The following is a 22,500-nucleotide window of genomic DNA, read 5'->3' on the forward strand; positions in this document are numbered from 1 at the left end:
GATGTGTATCTGTGTGTGTTTACATTGATTCACAGATCATCAACATTCCTATGCAACAGATTCTTTATAGAAACCAACTGATCCAAACACTCTCCCATAGTCTAACAAACACACACACACACACACACACACACACACACACACACACACACACACACACACACACACACACACACACACACACACACACACACACACACACACACACACACAGCTGTGTCTTCTTGGATGAGTAATAAAATCAGGTTTACGCCAGTCCACATCATCATCAGCATCATCATCATCATCATCGGAACATTAGCAGTTGGTGTTTTGTGGCTCGGGGAGTTTACAGAGCAGAAACACCACACACACTTTATGACTGAGTGAGAAGGGCTGGGTTCCCAGAGCCAACTGTGGGAATAATTAACACTAAATAAGAAAAACTGCATTTCCCAGGGGGCCATGCAGCAACAGGCTTGGCCAATAAGCGGAGCTGTAGTCTGTCATGCTGTCAGCGCTCAGCTAAAGAGCAGTGACCAAAACCACATGCAGCGGTTCACCACCAATGATACGCAGCGGTTAAACTCTTCACCACCAATGATACGCAGCGGTTAAACTCTTCACCACCAATGATACGCAGCGGTTCAACTCTTCACCACCAATGATACGCAGCGGTTCAACTCTTCACCACCAATGATACGCAGCGGTTAAACTCTTCACCACCAATGATACGCAGCGGTTAAACTCTTCACCACCAATGATACGCAGCGGTTAAACTCTTCACCACCAATGATACGCAGCGGTTAAACTCTTCACCACCAATGATACGCAGCGGTTCAACTCTTCACCACCAATGATACGCAGCGGTTAAACTCTTCACCACCAATGATACGCAGCGGTTAAACTCTTCACCACCAATGATACGCAGCGGTTAAACTCTTCACCACCAATGACACGCAGCGGTTAAACTCTTCACCACCAATGATACGCAGCGGTTAAACTCTTCACCACCAATGATACGATACAGTGTGTGAGACAGAGAGAAAATGTGTGTGTGTGTGTGTGTTGACCTAATTTAACCCTTACGTCACTACAGAAGGACAACAGTGATGATCTCCCATTGTGAACCATTCATCCATTTCAACTCCATGACAAATACGTTATCGTATTAAGTTTTCATGTACTGAATAAAAACATAAAGTTCCATGTGTTTCCATCGCATGTTCAGGTCTAACAATAGTTCCCAGATACGGTGTGCAGGCTAGCCTACATAATGAGGTTATAGTCAACAGTTCCCAGATACGGTGGGCAGGCTAGCCTACATAATGAGGTTATAGCCAACAGCTCCCAGATACGGTGTGCAGGCTAGCCTACATAATGAGGTTATAGTCAACAGTTCCCAGATACGGTGGGCAGGCTAGCCTACATAATGAGGTTATAGCCAACAGCTCCCAGATACGGTGGGCAGGCTAGCCTACATAATGAGGTTATAGTCAACAGTTCCCAGATACGGTGGGCAGGCTAGCCTACATAATGAGGTTATAGCCAACAGCTCCCAGATACGGTGGGCAGGCTAGCCTACATAATGAGGTTATAGCCAACAGCTCCCAGATACGGTGGGCAGGCTAGCCTACATAATGAGGTTATAGTCAACAGTTCCCAGATACGGTGGGCAGGCTAGCCTACATAATGAGGTTATAGCCAACAGCTCCCAGATACGGTGGGCAGGCTAGCCTACATAATGAGGTTATAGCCAACAGCTGCCAGATACGGTGGGCAGGCTAGCCTACATAATGAGGTTATAGCCAACAGCTGCCAGATACGGTGGGCAGGCTAGCCTACATAATGAGGTTATAGCCAACAGCTGCCAGATACGGTGGGCAGGCTAGCCTACATAATGAGGTTATAGCCAACAGCTCCCAGATACGGTGGGCAGGCTAGCCTACATAATGAGGTTATAGCCAACAGCTCCCAGATACGGTGGGCAGGCTAGCCTACATAATGAGGTTATAGCCAACAGCTCCCAGATACGGTGGGCAGGCTAGCCTACATAATGAGGTTATAGCCAACAGCTCCCAGATACGGTGGGCAGGCTAGCCTACATAATGAGGTTATAGCCAACAGCTCCCAGATACGGTGGGCAGGCTAGCCTACATAATGAGGTTATAGCCAACAGCTCCCAGATACGGTGGGCAGGCTAGCCTACATAATGAGGTTATAGCCAACAGCTGCCAGATACGGTGGGCAGGCTAGCCTACATAATGAGGTTATAGCCAACAGCTCCCAGATACGGTGGGCAGGCTAGCCTACATAATGAGGTTATAGCCAACAGCTCCCAGATACGGTGGGCAGGCTAGCCTACATAATGAGGTTATAGCCAACAGCTCCCAGATACGGTGGGCAGGCTAGCCTACATAATGAGGTTATAGCCAACAGCTGCCAGATACGGTGGGCAGGCTAGCCTACATAATGAGGTTATAGCCAACAGCTCCCAGATACGGTGGGCAGGCTAGCCTACATAATGAGGTTATAGCCAACAGCTCCCAGATACGGTGGGCAGGCTAGTCTACATAATGAGGTTATAGCCAACAGCTCCCAGATACGGTGGGCAGGCTAGCCTACATAATGAGGTTATAGTCAACAGCTCCCAGATACGGTGGGCAGGCTAGCCTACATAATGAGGTTATAGCCAACAGCTCCCAGATACGGTGGGCAGGCTAGCCTACATAATGAGGTTATAGTCAACAGCTCCCAGATACGGTGGGCAGGCTAGCCTACATAATGAGGTTATAGCCAACAGCTCCCAGATACGGTGGGCAGGCTAGCCTACATAATGAGGTTATAGTCAACAGCTCCCAGATACGGTGGGCAGGCTAGCCTACATAATGAGGTTATAGCCAACAGCTCCCAGATACGGTGGGCAGGCTAGCCTACATAATGAGGTTATAGCCAACAGCTCCCAGATACGGTGGGCAGGCTAGCCTACATAATGAGGTTATAGTCAACAGCTCCCAGATACGGTGGGCAGGCTAGCCTATATAATGAGGTTATAGCCAACAGCTCCCAGATACGGTGGGCAGGCTAGCCTACATAATGAGGTTATAGCCAACAGCTCCCAGATACGGTGGGCAGGCTAGCCTACATAATGAGGTTATAGTCAACAGCTCCCAGATACGGTGGGCAGGCTAGCCTACATAATGAGGTTATAGCCAACAGCTCCCAGATACGGTGGGCAGGCTAGCCTACATAATGAGGTTATAGCCACCAGCTCCCAGATACGGTGGGCAGGCTAGCCTACATAATGCTGTTATAGCCAACAGCTCCCAGATACGGTGGGCAGGCTAGCCTACATAATGAGGTTATAGCCAACAGCTCCCAGATACGGTGGGCAGGCTAGCCTACATAATGAGGTTATAGCCAACAGCTGCCAGATACGGTGGGCAGGCTAGCCTACATAATGAGGTTATAGCCAACAGCTCCCAGATACGGTGGGCAGGCTAGCCTACATAATGAGGTTATAGCCAACAGCTCCCAGATACGGTGGGCAGGCTAGCCTACATAATGAGGTTATAGCCAACAGCTCCCAGATACGGTGGGCAGGCTAGCCTACATAATGAGGTTATAGCCAACAGCTCCCAGATACGGTGGGCAGGCTAGCCTACATAATGAGGTTATAGCCAACAGCTGCCAGATACGGTGGGCAGGCTAGCCTACATAATGAGGTTATAGCCAACAGCTCCCAGATACGGTGGGCAGGCTAGCCTACATAATGAGGTTATTATGGATACTTTTAATTTGTGAAACGGAAGTCGAGCATCGATCAAGTCACCAGAATAAGACCCTCGATATTTATTGTAAAAGAGCATCGAGCTCATCACCGTGCACTTTCACCACCCTGTAAAATGTATTTACATTTTTTTTCACCTTTATTCAATATATCAATATGCAATGTGTCATTTAGTGCACGGTGACTTTTTAATTTTTAATTTATTTATTTAACCTTTATTTAACCAGGTACCCCAGTTGAGAACAAGTTCTCATTTACAACTGCGATCTGGCCAAGATAAAGCAAAGCAGTGTGACACAAAACAACAGAGTTACACGTGGGAAAGACAAACATACAGTCAATAACACAGTAGAAAAATATACAGTGTACAGTGTGTGCAAATAAAGTAAGGAGGTAAGACAATAAATCGGCCAATAGTGGTGAAGTAATTACAATTTAGCAATTTACACTGGAGTGATAGATGTGCAGATGAGGATGTGAAGGTAGAAATACTGGTGTCCAAAAGAGCAGAAAAACAAAAACAATATGGGGATGAGGTAGATAGTTAGTTGGATGGGCTATTTACAGATGGGCTATGTACAGCTGCATCGATCGGTAAGCTGCTCTGACAGCTGACGCTTAAAGTTAGTGAGGGAGATATAAGTCTCCAACTTCAGTGATTTTTACAAAATCGTTCCAGTCATTGGCAGCAGAGAACTGTAAGGAAAGGTCGGGCCAAAGGAAGTGTTGGCTCTGGGGATGACCAGTGAGCAGAGATAAGGCGGGGCTTTACCTAGCAAAGACTTATAGATGACCTGGAGCCAGTGGGTTTGGCAACAAATATGTAGCGAGGACCAGCCAACGACAGCATACAGGTCGCAGTGGTGGGTAATATATGGGGCTTGGGTGACAAAACGGATGACACTGATAGACTACATCCAATTTGCTGAGTAGAGTGTTGGAGGCTATTTTATAAATGACGTCGCCCAAGTCAAGGATCGGTAGGATAGTCAGTTTTACGAGGGTATGTTTGGCAGCATGAGTGAAGGATGCTTTGTTGCGGAATAGGAAGCCGATTCTAGATTTAACTTTGGATTGAAGATGCTTAATGTGAGTCTGGAAGAAGAGTTTACAGTCTAACCAGACACATAGGTATTTATAGTTGTCCACATATTCTAGGTCAGAACCGTCCAGAGTAGTGATGCTGGACGGGCAGGCAGGTGCTGGCAGTGATCGGTTGAGTAGCATGCATTTAGTTTTACTTGCATTTAAGAGCAGTTGGAGGCCAAGGAAGGAGAGTTGTATGGCGCTGAAGCTTGTCTGGAAGTTAGTTAACACAGTGTCCAAAGAGGGGCCAGAAGTATACAGAATGGTGTCGTCTGCGTAGAGGTGGATCAGAGAATCACCAGCAGCAAGAGCGACATCATTGATGTACACAGAGAAAAGATTCGGCCCGAGAATTGAACCCTGTGGCACCCCCATAGAGACTGCCAGAGGTCCGGATAACAGGCCCTCTGATTTGACACACTGAACTCTGCTTGAGAAGTAGTTAGTGAACCAGGCGAGGCAGTCATTAGAGAAACCAAGGCTGTTGAGTCTGACAATAAGAATACGGTGATTGACAGAGTCGAAATCCTTGGCCAGGTCGATGAAGACGGCTGCACAGTACTGTCTTTTATCGATGGCGGTTATGATATCGTTTAGTAACTTGAGCGTGGCTGAGGTGCACCCATGACCAGCTCTGAAACCAGATTGCATAGCGGAGAAGGTACGGTGGGATTCGAAATGGTCAGTGATCTGTTTGTTAACTTGGCTTTCGAAGACCTTTGAAAGGCAGGGTAGGATAGATATAGGTCTGTAGCAGTTTGGGTCTAGAGTGTCTCCCCCTTTGAAGAGGGGGATGACCACGGCAGCTTTCCAATCTTTAGGAATCTCAGACGATACGAAAGAGAGGTTGAACACACTAGTAATATGGGGTTGCAACAATGGTGGCGGATAATTTCAGGAAGAGAGGGTCCAGATTGTCTAGCCCGGCTGATTTGTAGGGATCCAGATTTTGCAGCATTTTCTGTACATCAGCTGTCTGGATTTGGGTGAAGGAGAAGCGGGGGGGTCTTCGGTCAGTTGCTGCGGGGGATGCAGAGCTATTGGTCGGTGTTGGGGTAGCCATGAAATTCTCGATTATCGTGGATTTATCAGTGGTGACAGTGTTTCCTAGTCTCAGTGCAGTGGGCCGCTGGGAGGAGGTGTTCTTATTCTCCATGGACTTTACAGTGTCCCAGAACTTTTTAGTGCTGCAGGATGCGAATTTCCTAACTGACTGTGTGTATTGGTTCCTGACTTCCCTGAACAGTTGCATGTCGTGGGGACTATTCGATGCTATTGCAGTCCGCCACAGGATGTTTTTGTGCTGGTCAAGGGCAGTCAAGTCTGGAGTGAACCAAGTGCTATATCTGTTCTTAGTTCTACATTTTTTTGAATGGGGCTTATCTAAGATGGTGAGGACCACCAGGCATCCTCTACTGACGGGATGAGGTCAATATCCTTACAGGATACCCGAGCCAGGTCGATTAGAAAGGCCTGCTCGCAGAAGTGTTTAAGCGAGCGTTTGACAGTGATGTGGGGTGGTCGTTTGACCGCGGACCCATTACTGACGCAGGCAATGAGGCAGTGATCACTGAGATCCTGGTTGAAGACAGCAGAGGTGTATTTAGAGGGCAGGTTGGTCAGGATGATATCTATGAGGGTGCCCATGTTTAGGGATGTGGGGTTGTACCTGGTAGGTTCTTTGATGATTTGTGTGAGATTGAGGGCATCTAGCTTAGATTGTAGGACTGCCGGGGTGTTAAGCATATCCCAGTTTAGGTCACCTAGCAGAATTAACTCTGACGATAGATGGGGGGCAATCAATTCTGTCCAGGGCAGGTGTCTAGGGCACAGCTGGGAGCTGAGGGGGGTCTATAACAAGCGGCAACAGTGAGGGACTAATTTCTTGAGAGATGGATCATTAAAAGTAGAAGCTCGAACTGTTTGGGCATAGACCTGAATAGTATGACAGAACTCTGCAGGCTATCTCTACAGTAGATTGCAGCTCCGCCCCCTTTAGCAGTTCTATCTTGACGGAAAATGTTGTAGTTGGGGATGGAAATTTCTGAATTTTTGGTGGCCTTCCTAAGCCAGGATTCAGACACGGCTAGGACATCATCATCATATATTTCATCTGTAGCATCATAAACGGCATGGTTTCCCCAGTTATAATGGGAGGACCACACACCATGTCATCACTTAACTCCAAGTTTACTTCTATCTGATGGTTATTAACTCTATATTTCCGCATAAAGGCGTTTCCAACGCCATTTCTCACGTCATACATTTTACCAACACAAAAACATCCCACCATGTCGAAACGAACAAATGATCTGTCGGCCTTGTATAAAATAGTAACGAAACTTTCTGTTTACATCACAGCTGTCGTCATTTTTATTTATTTATTCGGTATGACTTTAGTAACTGTGGATGGAAACATGATTACAGTTCTGCTTTAATATGTTCTGTTTAGAAAATCACTGGTGTTGGTATGCAACAAGTCACTTCTGTTATATTACATAATGTTATATTATATATTGTTATATTATAATACATATAGTTATATTATATTACATAATGCTATATTACATTACATAATGTTATATTACATTACATATTGTTATATTATATTACATAATGTTATATTACATAATGTTATATTACATAATGTTATATTATATTACATAATGCTATATTACATTACATAATGCTATATTACATTACATAATGCTATATTACATTACATAATGTTATATTACAGAATGTTATATTATATAACAATATATTATATAATATTATGTCATGTTATATTCAACGTCTGACTGCTCGGCTATGAAAAGCCAACTGACATTTACTCCTGAGGTGCTGACCTGATGCACCCTCTACAACCCCAGGGAATATTATTTGACCCTGCTGGTCATCTATGAACTTTTGAACATCTTGAAGAACAATCTGGCCTTAATGACCATGTACTCTTATAATCTCCACCCGGCACAGCCAGAAGAGGACTGGCCACCCCTCATAGCCTGGTTCCTCTCTAGATTTCTTCTTAGGTTCCTGCCTTTCTTGGGAGCTTTTTCTAACCACCGTGCTTCTGCATTGCTTGCTGTTTGGGGTTTTAGGCTGGGTGTCTGTACAGCACTTTGTGCCATCAGCTGATGTAAAAAGGGCATTAGAAATACATTTGATGGATATTAACAATAAGTAAACTTGCAATATAATACTGTGTTACATTCCTTTGTTGTCCCTTTTTGAGAAAAGCAACATTCCTCTTACAGACAAATTGTCCTGTAGTTTGAGTCGTCCTACTGCCCAGAGGCTCCATTAACCAGAAGTAATACAGTACATAGGTATTCAGTTACCCAACAAACACATTCTCAGAGACAGATGTACTTACTAACACAACCACACAACTATTCTAAAGGCCCAACACCGATCACACACACATTTAAACTGTTACTATACTAAGGCCTAACACCGATCACACACATTTAAACTGTTACGTCATTTGTATGTGTGTGTGTGTGTGTGTGTGTGTGTGTGTGAGGATCTCTAAAAGATGTGTGTTTGAGTGTGTGAGGATTTAATTATGTGTGTGTGTCTTAATCATGAGTGAAGGGTTACATCCATGCACAGGAAGGCTGTGGGTGGGGACTTCACAGGGAGAGGGAGGACCTCAACAGGCAGGCCCCCAGGGAGAGGGAGGACCTCACCAGGCAGGCCCCCAGGGAGAGGGAGGACCTCACTGGGCAGGCCCCCAGGGACAGGCAGGACCTCACCGGGCAGGCCCCCAGGGACAGGCAGGACCTCACCAGGCAGGCCCCCAGGGAGAGGGAGGACCTCACCAGGCAGGCCCCCAGGGAGAGGGAGGACCTCACCAGGCAGGCCCCCAGGGAGAGGGAGGACCTCACCAGGCAGGCCCCCAGGGAGAGGGAGGACCTCACCAGGCAGGCCCCCAGGGAGAGGGAGGACCTCACCAGGCAGGCCCCCAGAGAGAGGGAGGACCTCACCAGGCAGGTCTATAAGCCCTGGGTGAATAGAGCTGTATTTGCAGGCTCCCCACACCGACACACTGCACATTGAGCTGACAGTCACCCCCCCCCATTGTCCAGTCACTGAGATTAAACATAGAGCCATCACTGAGGCTCAACCACCTGCAGGAGGGAGAGAGGCAATGAAGGAGGAGGATACTCACTGTTTGTTGGAGTTTCATTAAAAGCCGTCTTTTGTCCGTTCCAGCCTTTGTCGTCCATCTGTAGCCACGTCAGACGAAGAGAGGAGAGAGAAAGTTGGGAGGGAAAAGAGAGATGTAGCATTGAGAGAAAGGAGAGTAGAAGACGGATTTAACAAAACGCATTTTCACGCGTGTCAGACAAGATCCTTCCTGCCGTTGTGAATACACAGAGACAATGGTTCTGAAACGAAGAAGAAACGTTGGACTAACTAACTGTCTGTCTCATAGCCAAATACTGACGTAGGGGGTGATGTGAGTGTCCACTTTACCTTCAATTGAATGGTTTAATTTATCTGTGTTATTTATCTGTGTGTGTGGCTGAGGCCCTGTGTTGTTGTCAAGTTACATAGCACTGGTCTGGAGATAGGACTTCTGTAAGGAGATACAGACACATTGAGTCAAGAAGATCTGTGTGTTGACTGAGATACACAGAGAAGGTCTATGTGTTGACTGACTGAGTTACACAGAGAAGGTCTATGTGTTGACTGACTGAGTTACACAGAGAAGGTCTATGTGTTGACTGACTGAGTTACACAGAGAAGATCTGTCTGTTGACTGACTGAGTTACACAGAGAAGGTCTATGTGTTGACTGACTGAGTTACACAGAGAAGGTCTATGTGTTGACTGAGTTACACAGAGAAGATCTGTCTGTTGACTGAGTTACACAGAGAAGATCTGTGTGTTGACTGACTGAGTTACACAGAGAAGGTCTATGTGTTGACTGACTGAGTTACACAGAGAAGATCTGTGTGCTGACTGAGATACATTAATAGACATCTCTTCAGCTGTCAAACCAATGATTAACACATCCCTTCAAAATGGTCTGCCTCAGATAACTCAGCAATTAGTTACGGTGGCTATGTACTGTAATGATCTGTCTGGGGGAAGAACCAAGGCCTGGTCCTTAGTGTACGAGAGAGAGAGAGAGAGAGAGAGAGAGAGAGAGAGAGAGAGAGAGAGAGAGAGAGAGAGAGAGAGAGGGGAGATAGGGGAGATAAGAGAGAGAGAGAGAGAGAGAGAGAGGGAGGTAGAGAGAGAGAGGGAGAGACAGAGAGAGAGGGAGAGACAGAGAGAGAGGGAGAGACAGAGAGAGAGAGAGAGAGAGAGAGAGAGAGGGGAGATAGGGAGATGAGAGAGGTAGAGAGAGAGAGAGAGAGAGGGAGGTAGAGAGAGAGAGGGAGAGACAGAGAGAGGGAGAGACAGAGAGAGAGGGAGAGACAGAGAGAGAGAGAGAGAGAGAGAGAGAGAGAGAGAGAGAGAGAGAGAGAGAGGGAGATAGGGAGATGAGAGAGGTAGAGAGAGAGAGAGAGAGAGAGAGAGAGAGAGAGAGAGGGAGGTAGAGAGAGAGAGAGAGAGAGAGGGAGGTAGAGAGAGAGAGGGAGAGACAGAGAGAGAGGGAGAGACAGAGAGAGAGGGAGAGACAGAGAGAGAGAGAGAGAGAGAGAGAGAGAGAGGGGGGGGGGGATAGGGAGACAGAGAGAGAAGAGAGAGAGGTAGAGAGAGAGGCGAGATAGGGAGATAGAGAGAGAGAGAGAGGTAGAGAGAGAGAGAGGGGGGGGAGACAGGGAGATAGAGAGAAGAGAGAGAGGTAGAGAGAGAGGGGGGGGAGACAGGGAGATAGAGAGAAGAGAGAGAGGTAGAGAGAGAGAGAGCGATCGAGGGCTGAGGATGAGCTACTCAACAGAGCAGAATATATTCACACAGACATCATCCCATTATAAACATAAGAACTCATAAGGAATGAATGTTTCAGAAGCCAGCTACATTTTTGCAGTAGTCTCTTTTGTAAGCAGTGTTTCAGAGTTCTCAGGAGCTTTATGTATGTTTATAAATGTGCTGTAAACATATAAATGTGTTATAAACATGTGTAAACATGTTATAAATCTGTTAAGTGGTCAGGTGGAAGCCTTGTATCCCAGCTGTAGTAATGTTTAAAGAAGGTGTTACAACTTTTACATGTGTTATTAGATATTATAGATGTGTTTAGGTGTTATAGATGATATAGAGGTGTTATAGATGATATAGAGGTGTTATAGATGATATAGAGGTGTTATAGATGATATAGAGGTGTTATAGATGATATAGAGGTGGTATAGATGATATAGAGGTGTTATAGATGATATAGAGGTGTTATAGATGATATAGAGGTGTTATAGATGATATAGAGGTGTTATAGATGATATAGAGGTGGTATAGATGATAGAGGTGTTATAGATGATATAGAGGTGTTATAGATGATATAGAGGTGTTATAGATGATATAGAGGTGTTATAGATGATATAGAGGTGGTATAGATGATATAGAGGTGGTATAGATGATATAGAGGTGTGATAGAGGTGTTATAGATGATATAGAGGTGTTATAGATGAAACAGAGGTGGTATAGATGATATAGAGGTGGTATAGAGGTGTTATAGATGATATAGAGGTGTTATAGAGGTGTTATAGATGATATAGAGGTGTTATAGAGGTGTTATAGGTGATATAGAGCTGTTTAAGATGATATAGAGGTGTTATAGATGATATAGAGGTGTTATAGGTGATATAGAGGTGTTATAGATGATATAGAGGTGGTATAGATGATATAGGGGTGTTATAGATGATATAGATGTGTTATAGAGGTGTTATAGATGATATAGATGTGTTAGAGGTGTTATAGATGATATAGAGGTGTTATATATGATATAGATGTGTTATAGAGGTGTTATAGATGATATAGATGTGTTAGAGGTGTTATAGATGTGTTATAGAGGTGTTATAGATGATATAGAGGTGTTATAGGTGATAGAGGTGTTATAGATGATATAGAGGTGGTATAGATGATATAGAGGTGTTATAGATGATATAGAGGTGTTATAGATGATATAGAGGTGGTATAGATGATATAGAGGTGTTATAGATGATAGAGGTGTTGTAGATGATAGAGGTGTTATAGATGATAGAGGTGTTATAGATGACATAGAGGTGTTATAGATGATATAGATGTGTTATAGAGATGTTATAGATGACATAGAGGTGTGATAGATGATATAGAGGTGTGATAGATGTTATAGAGATGTTATAGATGACATAGAGGTGTGATAGATGATATAGAGGTGTTGATATATAGGTGTTATAGATGATAGAGGTGTTATAGAGCTGTTATAGATGACATAGAGGTGTTATAGATGATAGAGGTGATATAGAGGTGTGATAGATGTTATAGAGCTGTGATAGATGATATAGAGGTGTTGATATATAGGTGTTATAGATGATAGAGGTGTTATAGAGCTGTTATAGATGACATAGAGGTGTTATAGATGATAGAGGTGATATAGAGGTGTTATAGATGATATAGAGGTGTTATAGATGAGAGGTGTTAGAGGTGTTATAGATGATAGAGGTGATATAGATGACATAGAGGTGTGATAGATGACATAGAGGTGTTATAGATGATAGAGGTGATATAGATGACATAGAGGTGGTATAGATGATATATGTGTGTTATAGATGTTATAGAGCTGTGATAGATGATATAGAGGTGTTATAGATGATATAGAGGTGTGATAGATGATATAGAGCTGTTATAGATGACATAGAGGTGTTATAGATGATATAGAGGTGTGATAGATGATAGAGGTGTTATAGATGTTATAGAGCTGTGATAGATGACATAGAGGTGTGATAGATGTTATAGAGCTGTGATAGATGATATAGAGGTGTTATAGATGATATAGAGGTGTGATAGATGATATAGAGCTGTTATAGATGACATAGAGGTGTTATAGATGATATAGAGGTGTGATAGATGATAGAGGTGTTATAGATGACATAGAGGAGTTATAGATGATATAGAGGTGTGATAGATGTTACAGAGCTGTGATAGATGATATAGAGGTGTTATAGATGACATAGAGGTGTTATAGATGATATAGAGGTGTGATAGATGTTATAGAGCTGTGATAGATGATATAGAGGTGTTATAGATGATATAGAGGTGTTATAGATGACATAGAGGTGTTATAGATGACATAGAGGTGTGATAGATGATATAGAGGTGTGATAGATGTTACAGAGCTGTGATAGATGATATAGAGGTGTTATAGATGACATAGAGGTGTTATAGATGATATAGAGGTGTGATAGATGTTACAGAGCTGTGATAGATGATATAGAGGTGTTATAGATGACATAGAGGTGTTATAGATGTTATAGAGCTGTGATAGATGATATAGAGGTGTTATAGATGACATAGAGGTGTTATAAAGGTGTGATAGATGTTATAGAGCTGTGATAGATGATATAGAGGTGTTATAGATGACATAGAGGTGTTATAAAGGTGTGATAGATGTTATAGAGCTGTGATAGATGATATAGAGGTGTTATAGATGACATAGAGGTGTAATAGATGATAGAGGTGTGATAGATGTTATAGAGGTGTTATAGATGTTATAGAGCTGTTATAGATGACAGAGGTGTTATAGATGTTATAGAGCTGTTATAGATGACATAGAGGTGTAATAGAGCTGTTATAGATGACATAGAGGTGTGATAGATGATATAGAGCTGTTATAGATGACATAGAGGTGTGATAGATGATATAGAGGTGTGATAGATGATATAGAGGTGTGCTATATTTTAAAGAGGGGTTATAATGCGTTATAACCTCAGTAGGGCTCTGTGGGCAGGTGGAGGCCTTGTATCCCAGCTGTAGTAGCATAGCCTCGGCAGCATTCCGCTTCGCCACCTTCTTATTGGGCCCTGTTCCCGTGGCTACCTCGCCACACACCTTCACCTGCACAGACAACACACAGACAGACAACAGTGCCTTTATGAGACGTTGTGTGTTCTCCTACTGTATATTACAGAGAACTACATTTCCTATTATATATTACAGAGGACTACATTTCCTATTATATATTACAGAGGACTACATTTCCTATTATATATTACAGAGGACTACATTTCCTATTATATATTACAGAGGACTACATTTGCTATTATATATTACAGAGAACTACATTTCCTAGTATATACTACAGAGGACTACATTTCCTATTATATATTACAGAGGACTACATTTCCTATTATATACTACAGAGAACTACATTTCCTATTATATATTACAGAGAACTACATTTCCTATTATATATTACAGAGAACTACATTTCCTATTATATATTACAGAGGACTATATTTCCTATGATATATTACAGAGAACTACATTTCCTATTATATATTACAGGGGACTACATTTCCTATTATATATTACAGAGAACTACATTTCCTATTATATATTACAGAGAACTACATTTCCTATTATATATTACAGAGGACTACATTTCCTATTATATATTAGAGGACTACATTTCCTATTATATATTAGAGGACTACATTTCCTATTATATATTACAGAGAACTACATTTCCTATTATATATTACAGAGAACTACATTTCCTATTATATATTACAGAGGACTACATTTCCTATTATATATTACAGAGGACTACATTTCCTATTATATATTACAGAGAACTACATTTCCTATTATATATTACAGAGAACTACATTTCCTATTATATATTACAGAGGACTACATTTCCTATTATATATTACAGAGGACTACATTTCCTATTATATATTACAGAGGACTACATTTCCTATTATATATTACAGAGAACTACATTTCCTATTATATATTACAGAGAACTACATTTCCTATTATATATTACAGAGAACTACATTTCCTATTATATATTACAGAGAACTACATTTCCTATTATATATTACAGAGGACTACATTTCCTATTATATATTACAGAGGACTACATTTCCTATTATATATTACAGAGAACTACATTTCCTATTATATATTACAGAGGACTACATTTCCTATTATATATTACAGAGAACTACATTTCCTATTATATATTACAGAGAACTACATTTCCTATTATATATTACAGAGGACTACATTTCCTATTATATATTACAGAGGACTACATTTCCAATATATCCAGTTTATTAAGTAGACCCATCTCGTACCGGGTCAGACCCCCCTTTGCCTCCAGAACAGCCCAAATTATTCGGGGCATGGAAATATTGCTCAATTGGTATCAAGGGACCTAAAGTGTGCCAGGAAAACATTCCCCACACCATTACACCAGCAGCCTGTACCGTTGACACCAGGCAGGATGGGGTCATGACCTCATGCTGCTTACGCCACTTCCTGATTCTGACGTCAGTACGACGCAACAGGAACCGGGAGTCGTCGGACCAGGCAATGTTTTCCCAGCGTTGGTGATGGCGTGCCCACTGGAGCCGCTTCTTCTTGTTTATAGCTGAGAGGAACCCGGTGTGGTCGTCTGCTGAATTAGCCAATCCGTGACGAGGACCGACCAGTTGTGTGTTCTGAGATGTCGTTCTCCACACCACTGTTGTACTGCGACGTGATTGGTCTGTTTGTGGCCCGCCTGTCAGCGTGCACGATTCATCCCATTCTCCTTCGACTTCTCTCATCAACGAGGTGTTTTCACCCCCACAGGACTGCCGCTGACTGGATGTGGTTTTGTTTTGTCGCACCATTCTCAGTAAACCCCAGACACTGTCGTACGTTAAAAGCCCGGGAGTTAGAGCGTTTCTGAGATACTGGAAACGGCGCGCCTGGCAGCGACAATCACACCGCGCTCAAAAGTCGCTTAGGTCACTAACATTTGCCCATCTTAAAACTAATTCGAACATGTAAAGTGAATGTCTCGATGCCTGTCTGCCCGCTTGATACAGCAGCCCACGGATTTCTAGAAAACCAGAGAATGTTTCATCCCATGTTACTCTGTTGGGAGCCACTACTACTACTGAACAGTTTGATTAAACCGTGTCGTGTTGACTTTCTAAACGTTCACATCAACATTTCATCAACACGTAGGAAAGTAAACAAGATGAATGAATATCAAATGCTGTTTTGGTCACCGTAAACAAACAGACTGACCACAGTGTACTAACCACATTCCCAGAACCTCAGTAGCAATAACAGACAAACAAGCGTCATGCTTAGTCCAAAATGGCACCCTATCGCCTAGATAGTGTACTACTTTTGACCAGAACGCTGGTCAAAACGAGTGCAATACATAGGGAATAGGGTGGACTTTGGGACACATCCCTCAGCGCACTGCCTGCAAGTCTACCTCAAGAGGCTTAACAACGGTTCCTTTGACCGTTTCAAGTAGCTCTGAAGGAAGCTTTAAATAAAACCACACTGACAACAAACGCCTAATAAAATGGCTTTATTGATGATCCAATCATTCAACGATTTAAAAAACCCTAGCTCTGTCGCTAACCAGCCATCAGACACCAGGTATATAGATGGGTTTAACTAGACTAACCAGCCATCAGACACAAGGTAAAGAGATGGGTTTAACTAGACTAACCAGCCATCAGACACAAGGTAAAGAGATGGGTTTAACTAGACTAACCAGCCATCAGACACAAGGTAAAGAGATGGGTTTAACTAGACTAACCAGCCATCAGACACAAGGTAAAGAGATGGGTTTAACTAGACTAACCAGCCATCAGACACAAGGTAAAGAGATGGGTTTAACTAGACTAACCAGCCATCAGACACAAGGTAAAGAGATGGGTTTAACCAGACTAACCAGCCATCAGACACAAGGTAAAGAGATGGGTTTAACTAGACTAACCAGCCATCAGACACAAGGTAAAGAGATGGGTTTAACTAGACTAACCAGCCATCAGACACAAGGTAAAGAGATGGGTTTAACTAGACTAACCAGCCATCAGACACAAGGTAAAGAGATGGGTTTAACTAGACTAACCAGCCATCAGACACAAGGTACAGAGATGGGTTTAACTAGACTAACCAGCCATCAGACACATGGTAAAGAGATGGGTTTAACTAGACTAACCAGCCATCAGACACAAGGTAAAGAGATGGGTTTAACTAGACTAACCAGCCATCAGACACAAGGTAAAGAGATGGGTTTAACTAGACTAACCAGCCATCAGACACAAGGTAAAGAGATGGGTTTAACTAGACTAACCAGCCATCAGACACAAGGTAAAGAGATGGGTTTAACTAGACTAACCAGCCATCAGACACAAGGTAAAGAGATGGGTTTAACTAGACTAACCAGCCATCAGACACAAGGTAAAGAGATGGGTTTAACTAGACTAACCAGCCATCAGACACAAGGTAAAGAGATGGGTTTAACTAGACTAACCAGCCATCAGACACAAGGTAAAGAGATGGGTTTAACTAGACTAACCAGCCATCAGACACAAGGTAAAGAGATGGGTTTAACTAGACTAACCAGCCATCAGACACAAGGTAAAGAGATGGGTTTAACTAGACTAACCAGCCATCAGACACAAGGTACAGAGATGGGTTTAACTAGACTAACCAGCCATCAGACACAAGGTAAAGAGATGGGTTTAACCAGACTAACCAGCCATCAGACACAAGGTAAAGAGATGGGTTTAACTAGACTAACCAGCCATCAGACACAAGGTAAAGAGATGGGTCTATAGTAGGGAACAGGGCTCTGGTCTATAGTAGTACACTATATAGGGAACAGGGCTCTGGTCTATAGTAGTACAGTATATAGGGAACAGGGCTCTGGTCTATAGTAGTACACTATATAGGGAACAGGGCTCTGGTCTATAGTAGTACACTATATAGGGAACAGGGCTCTGGTCTATAGTAGTACACTATATAGGGAATAGGGCTCTGGTCTATAGTAGTACAGTATATAGGGAACAGGGCTCTGGTCTATAGTAGTACACTATATAGGGAATAGGGCTCTGGTCTATAGTAGTACAGTATATAGGGAATAGGGCTCTGGTCTATAGTAGTACACTATATAGGGAATAGGGCTCTGGTCTATAGTAGTACAGTATATAGGGAATAGGGCTCTGGTCTATAGTAGTACACTATATAGGGAATAGGGCTCTGGTCTATAGTAGTACAGTATATAGGGAACAGGGCTCTGGTCTATAGTAGTACAGTATATAGGGAATAGGGCTCTGGTCTATAGTAGTACACTATATAGGGAACAGGGCTCTGGTCTATAGTAGTACACTATATAGGGAATAGGGCTCTGGTCTATAGTAGTACACTATATAGGGAATAGGGCTCTGGTCTATAGTAGTACACTATATAGGGAACAGGGCTCTGGTCTATAGTAGTACACTATATAGGGAATAGGGCTCTGGTCTATAGTAGTACACTATATAGGGAATAGGGCTCTGGTCTATAGTAGTACCACTATATAGGGAACAGGGCTCTGGTCTATAGTAGTACCACTATATAGGGAATAGGGCTCTGGTCTATAGTAGTGCACTATATAGGGAATAGGGCTCTGGTCTATAGTTGTACCACTATATAGGGAATAGGGCTCTGGTCTATAGTAGTGCACTATATAGGGAACAGGGCTCTGGTCTATAGTAGTACACTATATAGGGAACAGGGCTCTGGTCTATAGTAGTACACTATATAGGGAACAGGGCTCTGGTCTATAGTAGTACACTATATAGGGAATAGGGCTCTGGTCTATAGTAGTGCACTATATAGGGAACAGGGCTCTGGTCTATAGTAGTACAGTATATAGGGAATAGGGCTCTGGTCTATAGTAGTACCACTATATAGGGAACAGGGCTCTAGTCTATAGTAGTACAGTATATAGGGAATAGGGCTCTAGTCTATAGTAGTATATAGGGAACAGGGCTCTAGTCTATAGTAGTACAGTATATAGGGAGCCAGTTGGGATGCACACACCCCTGAGTCTCCACGTCTCTACTGTAACCTTCTCCTCATTATAAATCATTGATCTGATCAATTAGTCAATCAGAAAGATCAATGAAGAATCAATGAAGCATAATCAAGGAAAAGGTTGGAAGGAAGTAAAGCATTGTGGATGAAAGGAACTTGGGCCTGATTTCTGTTCATACCGAAGGAAGTGAGGACATAAAGCAGGTTTATTTCCTGTGACTTGGATGTGTTTCACAACATGTCTTCACTGAACCACGGAGGTTTACATACACCTTTAGCCAAATACATTTCAACTTCGTTTTTTCACAATTCCTGACATTTAATCCAAGTAAAAAATCCCTGTTTTAGGTCAGTTAGGATCACCACTTTATTTTAAGAATGTGAAATGTCAGAATAATAGTAGAGAGAATGATTTATTTCAGCTTTTATTTCTTTCATCACATTCCCTGTGGGTCAGAAGTTTACATACACTCAATTAGTATTGGGTAGCATTGCCTTTAAATTGTTTAACTTGGGTCAAACATTTCTGGTAGCCTTCCACAAGCTTCCCATAATAAGTTGGGTGAATTTTGGCCCATTCCTCCTGACAGAGCTGGTGTAACTAGGTCAGGTTTGTAGGCCCCCTTGCTCACACATGCCTTTTCAGTTCTGCCAACAAATTTTCTATGGGATTGAGGTCAGGGCTTTCTGATGGCCACTCCAATACCTTGACTTTGTTGTCCTTAAAACCTGTTGAGGATGGGGGCGCTGTTGTCACTATTTATGCTAATCGTGTAATTTTTGAAACGGCTTCCCACAAAATTCTTGATCGTACAATATGCATATTATTATTATTATTGGATAGAAAACAGTCTATAGTTTCTATAGGAGTTGAAATTTTGTCTCTAAGTGGAACAGAAGTCATTCTACAGCAATTTCCCTGACATGGAGTCAGATTTCAGAAATTTTGGCCCCTGATCTGGAGTCAGTTAAAAGGCCGCAGTTATTGCTATGAGTATACGGACACTGCTTACGTCTTCCCCTGGATGCCTTTACGTGATGACGATTTGAATGGGGTCGATTGCGCGTTCACAGGCACTACAAATTAAAAAACCCTGTAGCTAGGAACTCTTTTCTTGCTGCGTAATGCGCCTGGAGGACATCGACCCGCACTTGTTCCAAGCATTAGTGGAGGGAGTAATATTACTCTGGTCATGTTTTCTACTCGTTATGGGAGTTAAAAACATCATAAGGTAGTTAATTTAAAGCGTTTTATAGCTATTTATATCCGTTTAGTGCGATTTTGGGACATTTATTTCTGAAACGCTGTGAATTGCTGGGCACGCTTCCAGGTCATCCCGAACGCAGTTGGCATTTCCACATGGCAAGAGGACAGCTTTCCACCAAAAGACGATTAGACCCAAGAAAGGATCCTTTGCCCAAGATACTGATGGAAGAACAGCTCAAAGTAGGACATTTTTATTTTGATAAATCGTGTTTCTGTCGAAAAATATTAGTGGCTTAGGACGCCATGTTTTTTGACGTAGCTTCGCTTGGCGCAAACTGTATTGAAAAGTAAGGATAATTTAAAAAATGTAATTCCGCGATTGTATTAAGAATTAAATTGTCTATCAATCCCTGTCCACCCTATATTTTTTAGTCACGTTTATGAGAATTTATGTATAAGAGTAGATCACTGTCTAATATGGCGCACGGACATTTTCTCACCAGCTGGGCTACATTTCACATTGTCTAACCATGATTTTGGTGGCTAAATATAAACATTTTCGATCAAACTCTATATGGATTGTGTAATATGATGTTACAGGAGTGTCATCTGAAGAATTCTGAGAAGGTTAGTCAAAAAATTAATATATTTTGGCGATGTTGACGTTATCGCTCACTTTGGCTAGAATCAATGCTGGGCTGCTATGTGCTATGTGCTATGCTTATATAACGATTTATTGTGTTTTCGCTGTAAGACACTTAGAAAATCTGAAATATTGTCTGTATTCACAGGATCTGTGTCTTTCGATTAGTGTATGCTGTGTATTTTTACGAAATGTTTGATGATTAGTAAGTAGGTAAACACGTTGCTCTATGTAGTTATTCTAGTCCATTTGTGACGGTGGGTGCAATTGTAACCTATGCCATCTACCTGAAATATGCACTTTTTTCTAACAAAACCTATCCCATACCATAAATATGTTATCAGACTGTCATCTGATGAGTTTTTTTCTTGGTTAGGGGCTATAAATATCTTAGTTTAGCCGAATTGGTGATAGCTACTGGTGTTGGTGGACAAATAAAAGATGGTGGATTATGCTAATGTGTTTTTAGGTAATAGATGTACATCTTTACATATTGTGTCTTCCCTGTAAAACATTTTAAAAATTGGACATGTTGGCTGGATTCACAAGATCTGTGTCTTTCATTAGCTGTATTGGACTTTAATGTGTGAAAGTTAAATATTTAAAAAAAAAAAAAAAATTGAATTTCGCGGCACTGGTTTTTCAGTGGGGGTGGGGGGGTAGTGCCGCTAGCGGCACCCTCATCCTAGACAGGTCCTTAAGCCATTTCGCCACAACTTTGGAAGTATGCTTGGGGTCATTGTCCATTTGGAAGACCCATTTGCAACCAAGCTTTAACTTCCTGACTGATGTCTTGAGATTTTGCTTCAATATATCCACATAATTTTCCTCCCTCATGATGCCATCTATTTTGTGAAGTGCACCAGTCCCTCCTGCAGCAAAGCACCCCCACAACATGATCCTGCCACCCCCGTGCTTCACAGTTGGGATGGTGTTCTTTGGCTTGCAAGCCTCCCCCTTTTTCCTCCAAACATAACGATGGTCATTATGGCCAAACAGTTCTATTTTTGTTTCATCAGACCAGAGGACATTTCTCCAAAAAGTACGATCTTTGTCCCCATGTGCAGTTGCAAACCGTAGTCTGGCTTTTTTATGGAGGTTTTGGAGCAGTGGCTTCTTCCTTGCTGAGCGGCCTTTCAGATTATATCGATATAGGACTCGTTTTACTGTGGATATAGATACTTTTGTACCTGTTTCCTCCAGCATCTTCACAAGGTCCTTTGCTGTTGTTCTGGGATTGATTTGCACTTTTCGCAACAAAGTACGTTCATCTCTAGGAGACAGAACGCGTCTCCTTCCTGAGCGGTATGACGGCTGCATGGTCCCATGGTGTTTATACTTGCGTACTATTGTTTGATGAACGTGGTACCTTCAGGCATTTGGAAATTGCTCCCAAGGATGAACCAGACTTGTCGAGTTCTACAATTCTTTTTCTGAGGTCTTGGCTGATTTCTTTTGATTATCACATGATGTCAAGCAAAGATGGCACTGAGTTTGAAGGTAGGCCTTGAAATACATCCACAGGTACACCTCCAATTGCCTTAAATGATGTCAATTAGCCTATCAGAAGCTTCTAAAGCCATGAAATAATTTTCTGTAATTTTCCAAGCTGTTTAAATGCACAGTCAACTTAGTGTATGTAAACTTCTGACCCACTGGAATTGTGATACGGTGAATTATAAGTGAAATAATCTGTTTGTAAAAATGACTTGTGTCACGCACAAAGTAGATGTCCTAACCGACTTGCCAAAACTATAGTTTGTTCACAAGAAATGTGTGGAGTGGCTGTAAAACGAGTTTTAATGACTCCAACCTAAGT

General features: G+C 42.4%; 1 protein-coding gene across 1 annotated transcript in view; it reads right to left on the minus strand.

Moving 5' to 3' along the window:
* The window catches only part of stau2 (staufen double-stranded RNA binding protein 2), a 321,253-nt gene that overhangs the window by 193,901 nt on the left and 104,852 nt on the right, over nucleotides 1-22,500 (minus strand). Inside the window, exons 13-14 of the mRNA XM_055882277.1 lie at nucleotides 13,714-13,842; nucleotides 9,030-9,087 (exon numbers count right to left, since the gene is read on the minus strand). Coding sequence (XP_055738252.1) covers nucleotides 9,030-9,087; nucleotides 13,714-13,842 — 187 coding nt within the window. The remainder of the gene's footprint in view (nucleotides 1-9,029; nucleotides 9,088-13,713; nucleotides 13,843-22,500) is intronic.

The sequence above is a fragment of the Salvelinus fontinalis genome, chromosome 25 (genome assembly GCF_029448725.1).
Source record: "Salvelinus fontinalis isolate EN_2023a chromosome 25, ASM2944872v1, whole genome shotgun sequence".
Classification (NCBI taxonomy): Eukaryota; Metazoa; Chordata; class Actinopteri; order Salmoniformes; family Salmonidae; genus Salvelinus; species Salvelinus fontinalis.